This window comes from Anticarsia gemmatalis, chromosome 8, assembly GCF_050436995.1.
Source record: "Anticarsia gemmatalis isolate Benzon Research Colony breed Stoneville strain chromosome 8, ilAntGemm2 primary, whole genome shotgun sequence".
NCBI classification, from domain to species: domain Eukaryota; kingdom Metazoa; phylum Arthropoda; class Insecta; order Lepidoptera; family Erebidae; genus Anticarsia; species Anticarsia gemmatalis.
The window spans coordinates 2849121-2865036 of record NC_134752.1 but is presented as its reverse complement, the minus strand read 5'-3'; the positions used below and the strand labels follow the sequence as shown (position 1 = coordinate 2865036).

Sequence of the window (15916 nt, the reverse complement as noted above, 5' to 3'; positions counted from 1 at the left end):
AAAGTTAATGAATTAATATAGTCAACTTACAAGTAATGAAATTGTTCTAAAGGTAAACTAATAGTACGTACAAATGGTTTCTGTACGGACACGGCAGGTCGGGTAGCGAGGGTGGGTGTCTGGTGGGCGCGGCGCCCCACGCACACACCTCCCACACCAACGTGCCGAGGGACCACAAGTCACTGCTTGCCTGCAAATTATACAAACAAAATACATCACTTCATTGTTTTCAAAAGTAAATTGGAATGTACTGTCAAATTACGCACCACTTAAGATTATTATCATTTCTTATTTTAAAAGAGAACTCCCGCACTAAGTATCGCTCTAGTGTCGCGAGGACTTTACAAAAATACAATCAAGAGACACAAGTACAACCAGACCCTAAACAGCTATTTGTGTATCACACAGATAATTATTCCGTGCGGGAATCGAACCCACGACCTCCCGACGCATGGCGACCTAAACCACTGCACCACAGAAGCAGTCTTGACCGTTGTAAAACAAAACAACGCACTTCCTAAACTACGCACCACTTATGATTCGTTAAGATCAACGCGCTTTAAGAACAAATTCTCTTTAGGAAAAATGTTTTTAGACGTTACTAATATACATAGAATAAGTACGTACGGTGTAGACAGGCGGGTGTGTGCGTGTTTCAGGCGCGCTGAAGTCGTAGGGCGGCTCCGACGTCGTGTATCTGCCGAGCACCGCTCTGGCATTCTCGGAGGTACCTCGGATTAGGACCGCGCCGCACCACACGTTACTGGAAGAAAAAATAAAGACATTAAATCTATATGAAAAAACAGATTTATAAAATGAAAGAGTTAAAAATATTGTCGTAATGTGCATAATAAGCATTATTAGCCAGTGTCCATCTATTGCAGATGATTCAGGTGGCGTCAGATAAAAGGATATCTCTACCCAATGAACCGTTTTCTTTGTGGAATATAAAAACAGTCTTAAAATCCATACAAGACATTCGTATAAATCCTCAATATAGCATCATGTAATATTAGATAACACTAAAGTTTCTTTTTTGTGCCTCTGACTCTCAAACTAGGCCTGTGTTTCGATTCAAAGAAAAGAAAAGAAAACTAAAACAGGCTTAACTACTACACACTATAAAAAGTATAAGTAAGCGATACATACCCATACAAGTATCCTCTAGAGTGTAGGTGTGAGAGGGCGGCCGTGACGTCACACATCAGTCGTAGAGGCACTCCGCTCTCGTTCAGTATCGCCATCTTCGGCCGGTTCACCACCAAGTACTGTTGCAGATCCTGTGAACCAACGGTGAAATATCAAGCATTACTCATAGTTTATGTAAACACGCATTGTTAATTGTTAATGTATCGTCAAATGTGATAAACAAACATATAGTTGTTTTGTTTTATCCTTAATCACTTGTAGTTAATGAGGGCCTAAATTGACAGCATCTAATTATTATGGCCTTCACTATACATACTTTCAGCAATCAGTTATGTTTACTTTAGTAACTAAGCTCTAAGGTTTACGCCAAGGATAAATTTACCTTACGTGGTATTCAAGACCCGAACCTTAACAGATGTCAACATTCGTTATCAAGGTCTGTCAGTTTAATTAGAATGAAATCCATACTAATAAATGCGAAAATTATGTCTGTCAAATGCTTATTAGTATCTTTTAATTGATTTAATTTATTTATATTATGACTTATGTATGTATGTTCGGTAGTGTTGGTAGCAGCTTCTTACAATATCATCAATGATTTATACCTATTTGAAATATTGTTAAAACTATTTGGCGATTAAAAAGAGTGGCCAAGAGTTTCTTGCCAGCTCTTCTCATTGGCCCTACCTTCCGAACTGGCGGTAAATTCACTCTTTGTATCATTGACTATCATAAGTGTCAGCATTTGACCTATATGAATGAATGATTTGATGATGATAACGGGGATCGGCTAGTATAAACAGTTCTCTCACCATAGAACAGAGTTCAAACAGCAATATCCAAGGCTCCTCCTGCAGACACTTAGCGATGAACGCGAGTACATTCTCATGCTGCACGTCGCGGTACATCCTGGCTTCGTCCAAGAACCGCGCCTTGTCTTCCAAGCTCACGTTCTGATTGAGGATCTTTACTGCTACCGAGGTTGTGGTGCCGGCGTCTTCGATCTCACCTTCCACCACCTGGTGATTATAAGGTTACTTAGTGTGAGAAAAGAATTAGTATAGAATTATGACTAGGCAGAGTTGTTTCATAAATTGTTTCGTGGTTAATGGATCTTTTAGGAGGTATAAGTATACAAAGAGTTATTTCCTAAATTGCTTCGTGATCATAGGTTTCCTTAAAATATGATTCTTAGTTGTCAATCACAATTCACAAGTTACCAGTAGTCAGAAGCTCAAAAGTATGAGGCTTGCTACACAAATATTCGGTTCGGCATTAATAGGCCTTGCCGAGCGGCAAAACCGAATATGTGTATTGTGTAGTTGAACCCGATCGGCACAAGCCGAAAAGGTGAGTCGAGTGAGTTTTGTTGTTCAATTGCTTTTCGGCAACTACAATCGGTTACCCGTAAATGTAGTATTAACGTTAAAATAGTTTAATCAGTAAATTATCACTGGTTGTTAGGATATTATTGTATTAATTGTTTGCGGATAAAAGCTATGAATATAAAAATCCGGTCATAATATGGCTTTTAACTCAATAATATTTATAAATTGCGGGAAAATACAAAATATTATAAAAAATATATAGACAAGGAAAACATACATATAAAATGTCAATAAATTTAAAAATAATACTATATTCTAATACAATTAAATATAGTATGCATTAATAATTAATTATAAATTGGAATTAAATTATAGTTTGGGATTTACGCCCAACTAGCACACAAGCGCTATAACAAGCTGCACAATGGCCGGTTAAAGGATTTTTATAATGCCTTAGGCTCCTTAGTAAGAAGTATAGTGGTTCTATAAGCGGCTACAGATCTCTTGTAGCGTCAAATAGGCCCATACTGTCCAGCTTATAGCTCGACATTGGATCTACAGTGGTTGTAAATAGTAATTATAATAGTACGTAGTATAGTAGTAATACAGGAGCGCTAAAATAATATGAAGGTGGTATAATCGCGCTACAAGAGCTTTTTCGCAGCTTCGTGGCGCTTACCAGCTGTTGTACAGAGGTGGTTAGCGCCACGAGCGTTCGAAAAAGCTCTTGCAGCGCGATTATACCACCTTTACCTTATTTTAGCGCTACTGTGTAACGGTTATAAATGCTAACGCTCTAAATTAGTAATATAGTCGGTTTATTATGGTGTAAACTAAATATATTTTTTTAAAATGAATCATCAGTGACAAATGAGGAGACATTTTATTTTTACGGATTGGATTATTAAAATAACAAGTAGTCTATCGCTTTTATTTCTTTGTGTACGTGATATGAAAGTGCGAGTGCCAGTTTGCTGTCAATATATATGTATATTATCGTCAATATTTTCATGCGCCCTCAAAATATTCAGTTTTAAGTGCAAAAATGATATAGATATGTGGATTTGGAAATTGTATTTTGAACATAAATAAGACTTTGAGGGTTACAGATAATTTAATTAGGGTTATAGGTAATAAAAAATGATTTTAATTATGTTAACGTTACCAGGCTATAGATTTATATGATCTTCAAAAGATCGTAATAACCTCAAAAAATATGTTTACCAAATGCTATAATGGCGTCTCGATCAAGCAGCTCTCAGAGTTGGTTACATCTGCTCTAGCGCCTTAAGCTGTACAAAGGCTCTAGTGTTTGCTGTTGTAGACCTCAAGGTTTTGCAGTTGTGGCATAGGAGTGCTTCAATATAACTGTTTTGGTCGCACACCAGCATTTTACTCGTACTTTTAGGGGTCAGTTGTTGAATATTAAAATAGTTTGAAAATCTTTTATTTTATTTTATTTTATTTTATTTTATTTTATTTTATTTTATTTTATTTTATTTTATTTTATTTTATTTTATTTTATTTTATTTTATTTTATTTTATTTTATTTTATTTTATTTTATTTTATTTTATTTTATTTTATTTTATTTTTTAAAAACAGTTGACAGACTGAACCACCACTGCACCTATGTAAATATATTATGATAATATTTTTAAGCTTTAGTATAAAGGTATATTACTCGGTTATAGCGCTTTAGGTGCTTAACATAATTCTGTAATCCCCATGGCTGTAAAAATGTTTCGAATACCTTATACATCTATTTGCCGTACAGAAGCCATATAAATATCTGATATAACGCTCAAGGCGCTATTAAAGACCCACGCAACTCTTTTATAGATGAGTAATACACTAGCCCTAAAAAAATCTGTTATAGAACCTAAGGCATTACAAAAAGCTTATTTACGCTCTTGAGCGCTATAAGCGCAACGCATAACTCCGTTTAAACTCCTTTATCTCCTAAAGTCCCCTTATACAGTTAACGGTGTTATAGAAGATTCAATTAACTCAGTTATACTTCCCTAGGCTGTCTAGCGATGCAATTACATGCTCATATATCACTATAAGTCATTAGTTTCCTACTAAACGGCTACTGTCCCGCCTAGCTGTTAAAGGGTTTTTTAAATAGCTAGTATACAACTTATAGAGAATTGTACAGCATTTGAACGACTCTTATGCAACTATCAGGCTGTATAACGACTGTATAAGCAGCTTGTGTGCTAGTTGGGCGTTACCATATTTCCCTAAACTATAATTAGAATCGAATATTTTATTATAATAATAACAATACGCTTCACTGAATCGGTTTAGTACTCTAAAAATAAATGGATATTATTAGAGAATAAATCTTTGTTAACAGAAAAGATCACTACGAATTGACACTGTATTCATTTATTATCTGTATCTTTATTATTCTGTATCATTACACAATTCCATTGTAACAGTATTGCTAAAGTAGGCTGATTAGCTGTATTGATAGATCATCCAGGAATTCAAAATCCAGGACCATACCTACAGATCTATATCTCTTAAACGACTTTTTTTAGTTCTCTTGCTATTATCGAAGTACTAATTTGAAAAAATATAGGTCGTGTACAAAGTATATTACTTACTCTTCCAAACCAGCCTCTCTCAATTTCTCTGAGGTATTGCAATTGATCACGGGGGAAATCATCGTCACCTGCAAGTGAAAAATCTTATATATAAAACCATCTCACAATGTTAGTAACCGTACTCCTCTGAAACGGCTTGACCTATTCTCATGAAATTTTGTGAGCATATTAAGTAGGCCTGAGAATCGGCCAACATCTATGTTTCATACCCCTACTGCCCGGTTACATTTAAAGGTAGTTTATCTATTCAATAGCGTTTTTTTATATGACTTTTAACGCTATTGAATATATAAACTACCGCTAAATGTACCTCAGAAACCGGGGGTAAGTGACACAATTATTTTTTTAATTTATATGGCAAAACTACGTTTGCCGGATCAGCTAGTTATCTATAAAATTGTGGGTACCGCAGTATTCCTTGAAAACACATGGATATCAAAGAAGGGGCGGGCCTGGCGCGTGACTGCGTAAAGGAATGTAAAGTGATCTCTCAACGCCTTATCGCGAAGATTAATATGAAAGCTGCTTTCTTTTTATCAGCGTATAATTTGCATTCGTAACAATAGCCTGTAAAGAGTACGGTAGACCTAGAAAGCCTTCATTAAGATACTTTATTGTACAGTGTAGTTTATGCGTGCGTTCATAATGGTTTAATACTAGGTTTTGTATACTATATTAAACTAATCTAGACCATAATAACATGCTTTCAGCTTCTATATCTTATAAACTCACACAGGACTCTTATTACTTTAATGTTATCACATTGTTCATAAGGAAAATATAACCACTTTCAAACAAGGCACTTAAATAAATAAAAAGTTAAAGTAACTCAATTTTATTAAGCATCAATATGTTCGGAAGTAACAATTATGTTCAATTAAGTCCTTCCCATAAATACATACAAATGATGAAGTAGTCGCACGTGCCCGCACCTTAGATCGTTATCCGTGTGTTTCTATAGCTGACTACAGATAGACATCGGTCATGGGAACTTTGCAATGGTCGAACGATCACAATGCCCACCACTCTATACTGAGAAACAATTTAACTGCAGATAATGGCGCAATCTAAAAATGATCTAATTTCCAAGGACGTAAGATTCATATTTAGATAAAAAGTGCCGAGTAGATATGCGTATTATTTGATGGTCTGTCGAGATTACGGGACTTGGTCCCCGATTAAGCCTCGAAAGTCGGTAATTCGTTTCCAACCAAACGAGTACAGTTGACACTTTTTGCCGCTTAAAGAGGACATTAACGAACTGTAACGGTTTGTGACCGAAAGTAATTTGAATATACAATTACTATGCGTCTTAGGAATTAAGCTTTAACTACCAAAAATAAATACATCACGAAACAGTTGTATCAAGACAACAACAAATGCAAAAAGGCCACCTTCATCTTTGACATTGACACGGCATCGGCATTACGACCTGCATACTAAAAAAACGACTATCGGTGTTTTGGTACAAGTGCATACTAACCGAACCAATCAGCGCAATGTTCGAGGGGGTCAGCGACCCTGATGCCAGTGGGCAGTGGCTCGAACTCCACGACAGACTCCCTGCTGACTCTGTTCCTCTCCTCGTTCTCACTGACGATGTACGCGGCCGCGTTGTTGTTGGCTATGTTCTGCATCTCGCGGAGGGAGATGGGCCCGTTGTTGTTGTCTTCGCTGATGTTGTTGTTGACTGGCTCCGAGAAGCCCGAGTCGGGAGGATGTGCTCGCCGACCATCGTGCAGGTGTGTCGCGCTTGCAGTGAACAACTGCAAGAATATGTTGTGTTAGAAAAAAAAACAAAAGTCCGCATACTTAAGATTATTATAATTCATCGTTAGTCTGTTAAATAAATCGTCTGTACAAATATAATCGTAAAATTCAAAGGTATTAGTTTTAGTACCTTTGTTTTTGATACACTACTTCAATTTTGTGTCAGTTTTATACAATAAAGGTAATAGTTTCCAATAGACTTTGGTCTCAAAGACACAAATGTTCCACCACCACACAAAGTAACAAAACTAAACGGAACATAACACACACAACTACGTCATACGAGTACCTGATTGTCCGCTCCTTCGTTAGGCTGGCGACAAGAGAAAACAATGCATCAGACACATGATCTGTTCACACATATTGTATACTCGACAAGGACCTAGGGCTATATGATATTGGATAAACTCGGCCAAAGTGGGATGACGCTGTGAAACACTACACTATTCACGATGTAACGCTTTTCACACTTGGTTTTTGTTGTAGCTAGTTCATGATTCATAATATCTAGTTTTGTTTATGAAGTATCAACTGTGTCAAGGTGCATTATTGCATTGGATACGAGTGCAATAGCATTTTAATACAAAACAATCAATAAATCTTGTTTTTGAGCATCTTAGTAACATAACGCAATTAAAGTGAATTGTCTAATAGCTATAATTTTGTGTGAATCCTCAACAAACTTAGTACTAGGTATAATAAAATCCACATCCGTTTAACGTACTAAGAATTATGAAGTTTCTATACAGATAGGTATCTAACAAGGTGTATTAGTATAAATGAAGCATCATTTCTGAGAACACACAAGGAGGCTAATAATCCTCGCTTTTACATACAAATATAATTGGTCTATTACTACTGCCAGGAAAACGGCGTTCAACTCTCTACAACTACGCTTTCGCTACAAAGGACGGCTTGCATGCAACCTAGTATGTAGAATGAAAAATACACTACGTATTTTTTTACAGTCCACCTAACTACTCTCTTGAATGAGAAACCCATTAAAAATATTTGGGAATCGACAATGCGTTAGATGACTGGACATTTGAAACGTGCAATTGCAATTTACTTACTTATCTAAAAAACTAAATTGTGTTGAATTCAGTCACAATCTGCATCATTACTCTCCTTACAAACTCATATACAAGCAGGTAAAACATCTACATAAGTGAGCAGGCCATTAGCAGTATTATGCATCTGAGCCGGGGCAACTACTTACAAGTCTTGGCACAACCTTGAGTTCTGCTATATCCGAGTAACGTGAAATCTTTATGTTGCGAATCTTGAGATCTTACCTACGTGAGATCTTTTCGTTCGAGACTAAAACAAGATTCATTTTAGGGCTGCAACCTAGTATATTCGTTCGGTAAGCCGCTCAGAATCGTGTCAATGGAATAAAAGTGCCAACGACATCGTTCGGCTTCCACGGCTCGATAGTTTCGGCGACGTGCGAACATCGTCTTTTGCATTTTTAATCAATCGTTTTCTCGTCGGGTCGAGAGAGGTCTGCCAATCAGTATGAGACAATAAGGTTTTTAGGTTCCGCTCGATTCTGTGATGCGTGAAGGTATGTGATCTAGAAACCTACTAAAACCTCATATATTGGGAAAATTCTCACGGTATCCATTACTAACTTTCTGATTTTATTCACAAATGTTGATGAAAAATTTGTTTTAATTTTAGGTCAAAAATACTAGCAGAATTTACATTATGGTTCATAGAGCTTAGATTCGGCTTTAAATTTCCATGTATTGGCTTAACATCGCAATTAACACAATCTAATTCGATAGCGTATTGGATTGATATGAACCATAAAACAACGTACGCGTCCTATCTGTCCTAAATAAGTTGTTGAAAAGATAAGTACATAATTACGCATTATCACGTCATGCGTACAGTTCCCTAATATCGTTAGTGGCTTCGATATACAGATAATCTTTTCGGCAACGATTCAAAGAGAACGCAGTACATTTTTACGTCGAAAGATCAATAGCGATTTGAAGGCCATGGTTGCTTCCGCTGAAAGAATAATGGCACAGACACTTCGTGATTGAAGAAGGTACAGGTGTACTTCAATTAACAATAACCACTATTGTTCATTGAAAAGCCTGTCCTTCAATTTCGACAATGCTGGCAAGTCTATACTCACTACTCTTCGCTCTCTTAACTAGTAGCGCGATTTTCTACAATCGTTATTATCGAGTATCGAGAATTTGACATATAAAACGTACCGGGAAAATAGTTCCTACGACGCCCGCTAGAGACGCTGTTCTGATTTTCATACATTTCTCGAAAGCCAGCCGGTTGTCGATAGTACCGACTGGAGAGAATTGCTCTACAGTTGTAAAGATACTAAAGAATAATATCATATTATGAGCTCGACCCTATAGCCAATTAGTCATGAGAACAATATGTGCGGTAGCGGTATGCAATGTTAAAAAACGATGACCAGTTATAAACCTAAATCATTCTTCATTTAGTCCATCCGAAACAGCTGAACGGATCTCTTTTGTAAAAAAAACACTAATTGGCTGAGTCAGCAGTCTACAAATTGAATGTATAGCAGCAACGTTATTTGCGTATACAAAAAAGCTGTCAATAGTTGTGTATCGGCCTTGATTACGCTGTTCTCGTGATGCCAAGCCTTTTGACTGTGGGATCGGTAGGGCACAAAGGTGTGTGAGTATTCAGCCACTGGTTGACATCAAATGACTTCAATACCTCGTGTGCAGTGACCGATAAAGGATATATTTGGATTTCATTCTATTTTGGTATATAAGTGGCGCTATTCTTTATGGTTTCAATGAAGTATATTTTGTGTGTAGATTTACGCTTAAATAAGGTATATTACCAGTAGACAGTGTTAGAGGGAACAAATAGGAATATACCTAAATACATTATTTGCTTTCACGTACCTCGTATAAAGACTCTAAATTACAATATTTTAAGTTTTGTAGTTTGATGTTTTTTGCCGGAAAATCGGGAAAATCGATACAAACAATCTGATAAATCGTTTGAACAAGGACATAGAGGTATTTAGTATCAAATTGCCCGTATCCATAACACTCGCCTTGAAAGGTACTCAGTTACCTTTTATCGCTACGGTCAATTTGGCCACAAATAGACGACTCGATCACTTCCTGTGGGAGTCGTAAGATGACTAAGGGGTTATATCAGGATGTACAATGACAATAGACGACGATCGTAAACTAGCTGGCTTGCCAATGATAGTACAAATAATACATGCGATACATTCTTTCTGCTAGACTATTTATCTTATTAGTCAACTGCCCTTCCTGCCAGATTTACGACCCATCTTCTTTAAATCACACTTGTGGTTTGTCTAACTATGGTAAACGGTGTGGGTTTGGCAATTATTACGCTGTGTAGTCTCATTCTCGACGTAAACCTTATTATGATATTGTTTGTTTACTCAAATAAAGAGAGAAAGAGAAAAATCTTTCATAAAACCTAAGGTAGAGTGGATCTACTCTATGGCCTCAAATCGTTTCATGGTCACCACTAAGTCTAGTTAGGTAATAAGATTAAAAAAAATGTTATAATTTTCGGCCATACACCGTCGCGTGCGTGGGCCATTAAGAAATTAGATTATGTGATCGTACCCCGCAACAATGCTATAACAGCGCAAAAAACTAGAACATCATGCTATCGATACACATAACGAGCGAGCTTTTTATAAGAGATGCTAAGAACAGGTATATGGCCCGTATATGGTCTGCTGCTCATTTACATAGACTATGGGAGAAACCAGGGAATACTAAACAAATACCTTAGACGTCTCTTTCAGTTCCCACATTTTTTATAATAGGTTCTTTCTCTCTAACTTCTGACCGTGACTTCGTTCGAGTGTTAACTTTCTGGGGTAAGGAGTATACTAACCTCACAAACTTTCGAATTTGTTTTACATTTTTCGAATGTTTAGATAATTTTCTATACCTTAACGTTATTATTAGTTTTAAGCCATTGATTTTTTTTTTCAGAATGATGTTTGATTGCATTCAATTGTGTATGATACTCTTTATGTAACCAAGTAACATGCAGCAAGATTATACAAACACAGGAAATGTTAACTAACAATTGTTACGCATGTGTTGCTAATATTATACAGTTGTTCCCATCCATTCGATTGCTATCGGTCTGTCGCCGTGGCGTGGGTACTGCTTACGACAAAACGTTCATAGTAATTTACAGAATGGTTGTCAAATCGTAAATAGGTACTATAAATTTCAAAATCTGTTGGTCTGTTTTTTTAGCTTTCGCCAATACTTGCAGAGGTTTGGATAGAGAGGACGGTCGCAAGCCAAGCCACGCGAGTCAGCTACGTGCGGTGGGCCCGTAATCAGCGTTCATGTATGACAAAATGTATAAATGTGGGAAAAAGGCATAGGCAGGGATCGTCGCAAGTGATGTTCTTTGGTCTCTACCTGCCACAAAGTCTAATAAGGACCAATACACAGGGCAGAGACGCTGATAACCAAGGGACCTGGTCTTTAAAATCCAACCACGATAATTAAACAGCAATTTTGCGAGTTTAATTTGCAGCCATTTCCTTATTGACTATAATCAACATCCTATACAATTATGTAAGAATTAAAACTCGAAACTTTAATTAGAAACGGGTCGTCGCATACGCCGGGATTAAAACAATGTAATAGGCCTTTAAATATATTACTTGCTTCTTTCGGGACTGCCAAGAGATTGACGACACAAGCTGTCACCGAGCTTCGGAAAGCACGTTAATAGTGGTTCCTAGTTGTAAAGCCATTTTATTTTTTAAAAAGCCATCTCCCACATTAAGAATTGCTCTATTATCGCGGGGACTTTGATAAGCATACTAACAACAGACACAAAGTACAACAAACCCGAAATAATTTTTCTAAGATTGCACAAATAATTGTTCCGTGTGGGAATCAAACCCACGACCTCCCGACGCAATGGTAGCGGCGTGACGACCTAAACCTCTGTGCTACGGTGGCAGTCAAGCCATATCAGACTTTCGGCGACTCGATCAACTTCTAATTTAGGTAAATAAATGAATAATCTTTTGCTAACCCTAGTGTTTGCAAGGTAGAAGCACGTATTAGCAAGGTTTTTCATTATGACAGTCGTGTGGTGAGCCGTGCACGCGACGGGTCGTGCGAATTGGCACAAGCGTTAGGTGTTACTTGTTATCTCGTTACGAAGAATTGATTCTTTTTAATTACTTAATCTGTATGGAGCCGACGTTGGCTGCTAATTGGCACTCGTGTAAAATCGTGGGTGTAGTAATAGGGCAAAGGATTATCTGATCAGGTAGTTGCATTCTCTTAGGTTAGAATAGGGGTTCCCAACTAACTGGCTAGATTTCAACCTCAAAGTATAAAAACAAAAAAAACTGATTTAGGCGATAAGTCGACATGTTTATGAAGATGAATAAATTTTAAATATAAAAAAGTTTAAAAGAATCGTTCACAATGTTGTATTCAGTAAATGTTTTTTTAAATTATCGCAAGGTAACTGTTACCAATAATACTGTTAGATCGCGAAGATTTCCTTAGTTTTCAGAAACAGGTATGTTAGCTAGCTTATAACAAAAGGTTATGAACCACTGTTTGAATGAAAGGTGCAATGCAAGCAATTATTTTGTGAGGGTGTATGACCGATTCCATAACCATCGGGCTACTGCCAGTTACAGCAGTGATCGCTCACGTAATGCAATACCACGCTAATAATTCTCTGAAGTCCTGATTACAGGTGTTTTATACTACATTTCCATTTCAGTTCAGTTATACGCCATTCTGTGAAAGACGAACGACTTTTAGTATATAAGCGGCCCATTTTTGTACAAGCTTTATTTGAAAACTAGAGGCCGCCCGCTACTTAGTCTGCGTGGAAACCCTTCCCGTGTAAATCCCGATCCCTCGGGGGCTGCGGGATAAAAAGTAGCCTATGTCTTCTTCTGGGTCTTCAGCTAACTATATACCAATTTCATCGTAGTCGGTTCAGTAGTATTTGCGTGAAAGAGTAACAAACATCCATACATACATTCTCACAAATTCTCGCTTTTATAATATTAGTAGGATTCCTTTTTTATGATACCATTAGGTGTAAGGTGATCTAAGCACGTGGTAGCAAGTCGAGTCAAAGTCCAGAGATGGGACAAGTAGAACCATATGCTATTTTACTCCTTTAGTCGCGGTTAGAACGAAAGTTTGACATAGTCTAATATTTCATCATTTACTCCACATAATAAACTTGCATTGCCCTAACAACGAAACGTAACATCCAGGAGGTTAATGACAGGTGCATGTGTAGACACAGTCACGCGTGTGTGTGTTTGTATGTTCGTCTGTGTGTGAGGAACGTATTCGTACGGATCGTATTACAATTCATGTTATGCAGTTCATACGCGGGTTACGTCAAGGCTTGCAGTTTATTTTTATTCGCACTCACCGTACTGTACCGAGGCGCGTTTCCGGACATTGTTGTCATAATTATGGACAGTTTATTTATTATTAGCAGGTAAATATCGTGTTATGAATACCACGTGGAGGTTTTAAGTAGAAAAGATCTTCGACCTTCAGTTACCAAGAAAAAGTTATAGGATATCGCCACTTAAAACTGTAAAATCCGTGACTATAGATATAAACTTTACAGTTTGTGTAATAATCGGTTGAATAAATTACCAATCAGATAATTAGATTCAAAACTGAAAACGTTACGTAACGTTATAATCATCAAACTTAAAGATCAATCACCTACTTTAACAAAGATTACAAAAACCTATTCAACAGCAACATGCAAGGAAACAATTGCGCAACAACACATAATACTCGCAAGAACCGTTCCCCCGTTCATAACGTCAACAATGGGCGACAATTCATACGAACACCACCACAATGAAGTTGTAAATTTTACACTTGAACACCGTTTGATGCCCTGTTGAGGGAAAGTAATAACGGTGTTGAATGTAACCCGCCTTCGCTGTGACAACTGGCTGTATCAAAACGTTTCCTTAGTCTAAAAAAATTGCGGCAGGTGTTTTATTATCTGTGGAGAGGATATGACAGGTGTTGTTGTTCTATTTAAAAATATATATACGAAAGCGTGGGTTTTGGGCGAGAATAGAGCCACCTCGTCGTTTCCTCTGTGCAAAGTGTCTAGAGGATTATACTAAAGGTTTAGGAATTAATGCTAACGCCCACCTCAGTCTTAGAATTACCTGCTTCGTGCTTAGTGTATTGCAAAAGTTGATTGCAAATCCATTTTGAGCTAACAACAGTAACTATTTTAAGTCTTACATTAACGACGTATTCAAAAACGTTTTAACCCATGAGATTGCACAACAATTACCAATCTCATAGGCTAGATAACTTAAAAAAAAAGATAGAATAAAATTTTAGCAGATAATAGAGCAAAAAATCGATTTACACGTGCAAATTGGATCAGTTCTCGATTATATTTGGGTCGTAGAGCGTGTTAATGTAACATATCGGGTCAACATGCAGTTGAAAACACTGGACGGCTGCTAATTTCGAGACATTTATCTTTAAAGAGCCTAAACGAAAAAGTTCACTTGGATGCATTTTCTAAAAAAAAGGAGGGGCTCCTACTACCTATTACAGATTCTTATTCCAAGGTACCGATTAGTGGTTAAGATGTTCGTCATACTACCGACCACGCTGTGTGTAAAGAGTTTATTTGTCTGGAAAACGAATATTTGTGTGATTCACTGACGTCTGGTTACCGTCTACGTGGACTTTGAATTACATACTACAAATGTAAGCCCAGGACATAAGAAAGTCCCGTAGAAATTGCGTGTTATTTTTTAAACGTCCCTAAGAATTAACACTGCGTAAAAGTATTAAGTAAATGTAATTATATCGCACCCCGTCTAATTACTTAACCGGCCGACTGAATGTTGGGTGTATACAGTGCGGCGACACAAAGGAATTGCCTGCCATTACACGAATACGAAGGTCTAGCGTGAGCCCTAAAACCCATCATGCTAATTACTAATACTCACTCTTAAACAAACTTTGTTGACTTTCGACATGGCTGTTTTAAATAGAATTAGGGAAAATGAAACTACTTTATCTCTTTTTTTTACAACTGTACCACTGCTGGACAAGGATCTCCTCCCAAACGAGGGAGGGGTTAGGCCTTGAGTTCATCACGCTGGCCAAGTGCGTAGGACTTTGCATGCCTCAATAAATGTACTCAACAAATTTTAGGCGTGCAAGTTTTCATCACAATGTTTTCCTTCACCGTTAGAGCAAGTGATAATTATTTCTAATATACACATAACTTCAAAAGGTCATTGGGGTGTTGCCTCGGGTTCGTATCATCGAACACTTGTGTCGCAGGTGCCAACTTATACCACTCGGCTATCACTGCTTATCTCTTATTGGTATGTTAAAACCTTTAGCTAATAGTTGTTTCATGCATAACATTTCTGGTGAACATGATGAGTCGTACGCACATTGGTACTTGGTTGGAATACTGAATGGATTCCCAATCAATTTGGTTAGTATTAGTACCGCACACTGAATGTAATGCGTATTAATTAGATTCGTGTAATGAGCGAGAATTTGAATTGAGACGCTTTCTGAAATACGTGAGAGAATGTTGTGGCATTTTCCTCGTTTTACAAGAGCACTATTAAATTGGCGATCTTGGCAAGTCATGAGCCTAAATGACTTTAGGCTAAACGGATATGTGACCGCAGCATCTACACGCATTGTACGTTCTAACGACAAAATATGTATGTCAGAGTGATTTCGCAAACTGCTTTAATGCCTAACCATTATAAATACAAGTGCAAACTGTTCGAGCACTTTATTCTTTGAATGGTTAGCGTAGTATGCGATAAATGATAACAACACATCGGGGCTAATGGTGTGAATCAGTGACGTCACAGTTACAACAGTTGCACGAGCTTACAAACAACTTATTACTATTTATAAGAGCTCGTTCACACGGAGAAACCGAGACGCTTAAATATGTACAAGTTTCCCGATAGCGTTCCTAGAAGTTTGAACGTTTTTACGGTGGTT

General features: G+C 37.3%; 1 protein-coding gene across 3 annotated transcripts in view; it reads right to left on the bottom strand.

Moving 5' to 3' along the window:
- The window catches only part of LOC142974654 (uncharacterized), a 45976-nt gene that overhangs the window by 15612 nt on the left and 14448 nt on the right, over positions 1–15916 (bottom strand). For 2 of the 3 annotated variants that reach the window (XM_076117103.1, XM_076117106.1), the window contains exons 3-9: positions 7150–7173; positions 6574–6856; positions 5091–5158; positions 1962–2168; positions 1150–1280; positions 628–763; positions 72–190 (exon numbers count right to left, since the gene is read on the bottom strand). In XM_076117103.1, coding sequence (XP_075973218.1) covers positions 72–190; positions 628–763; positions 1150–1280; positions 1962–2168; positions 5091–5158; positions 6574–6856; positions 7150–7173 — 968 coding nt within the window. The remainder of the gene's footprint in view (positions 1–71; positions 191–627; positions 764–1149; positions 1281–1961; positions 2169–5090; positions 5159–6573; positions 6857–7149; positions 7174–15916) is intronic. The other variant, XM_076117104.1, reaches the window with a different exon arrangement.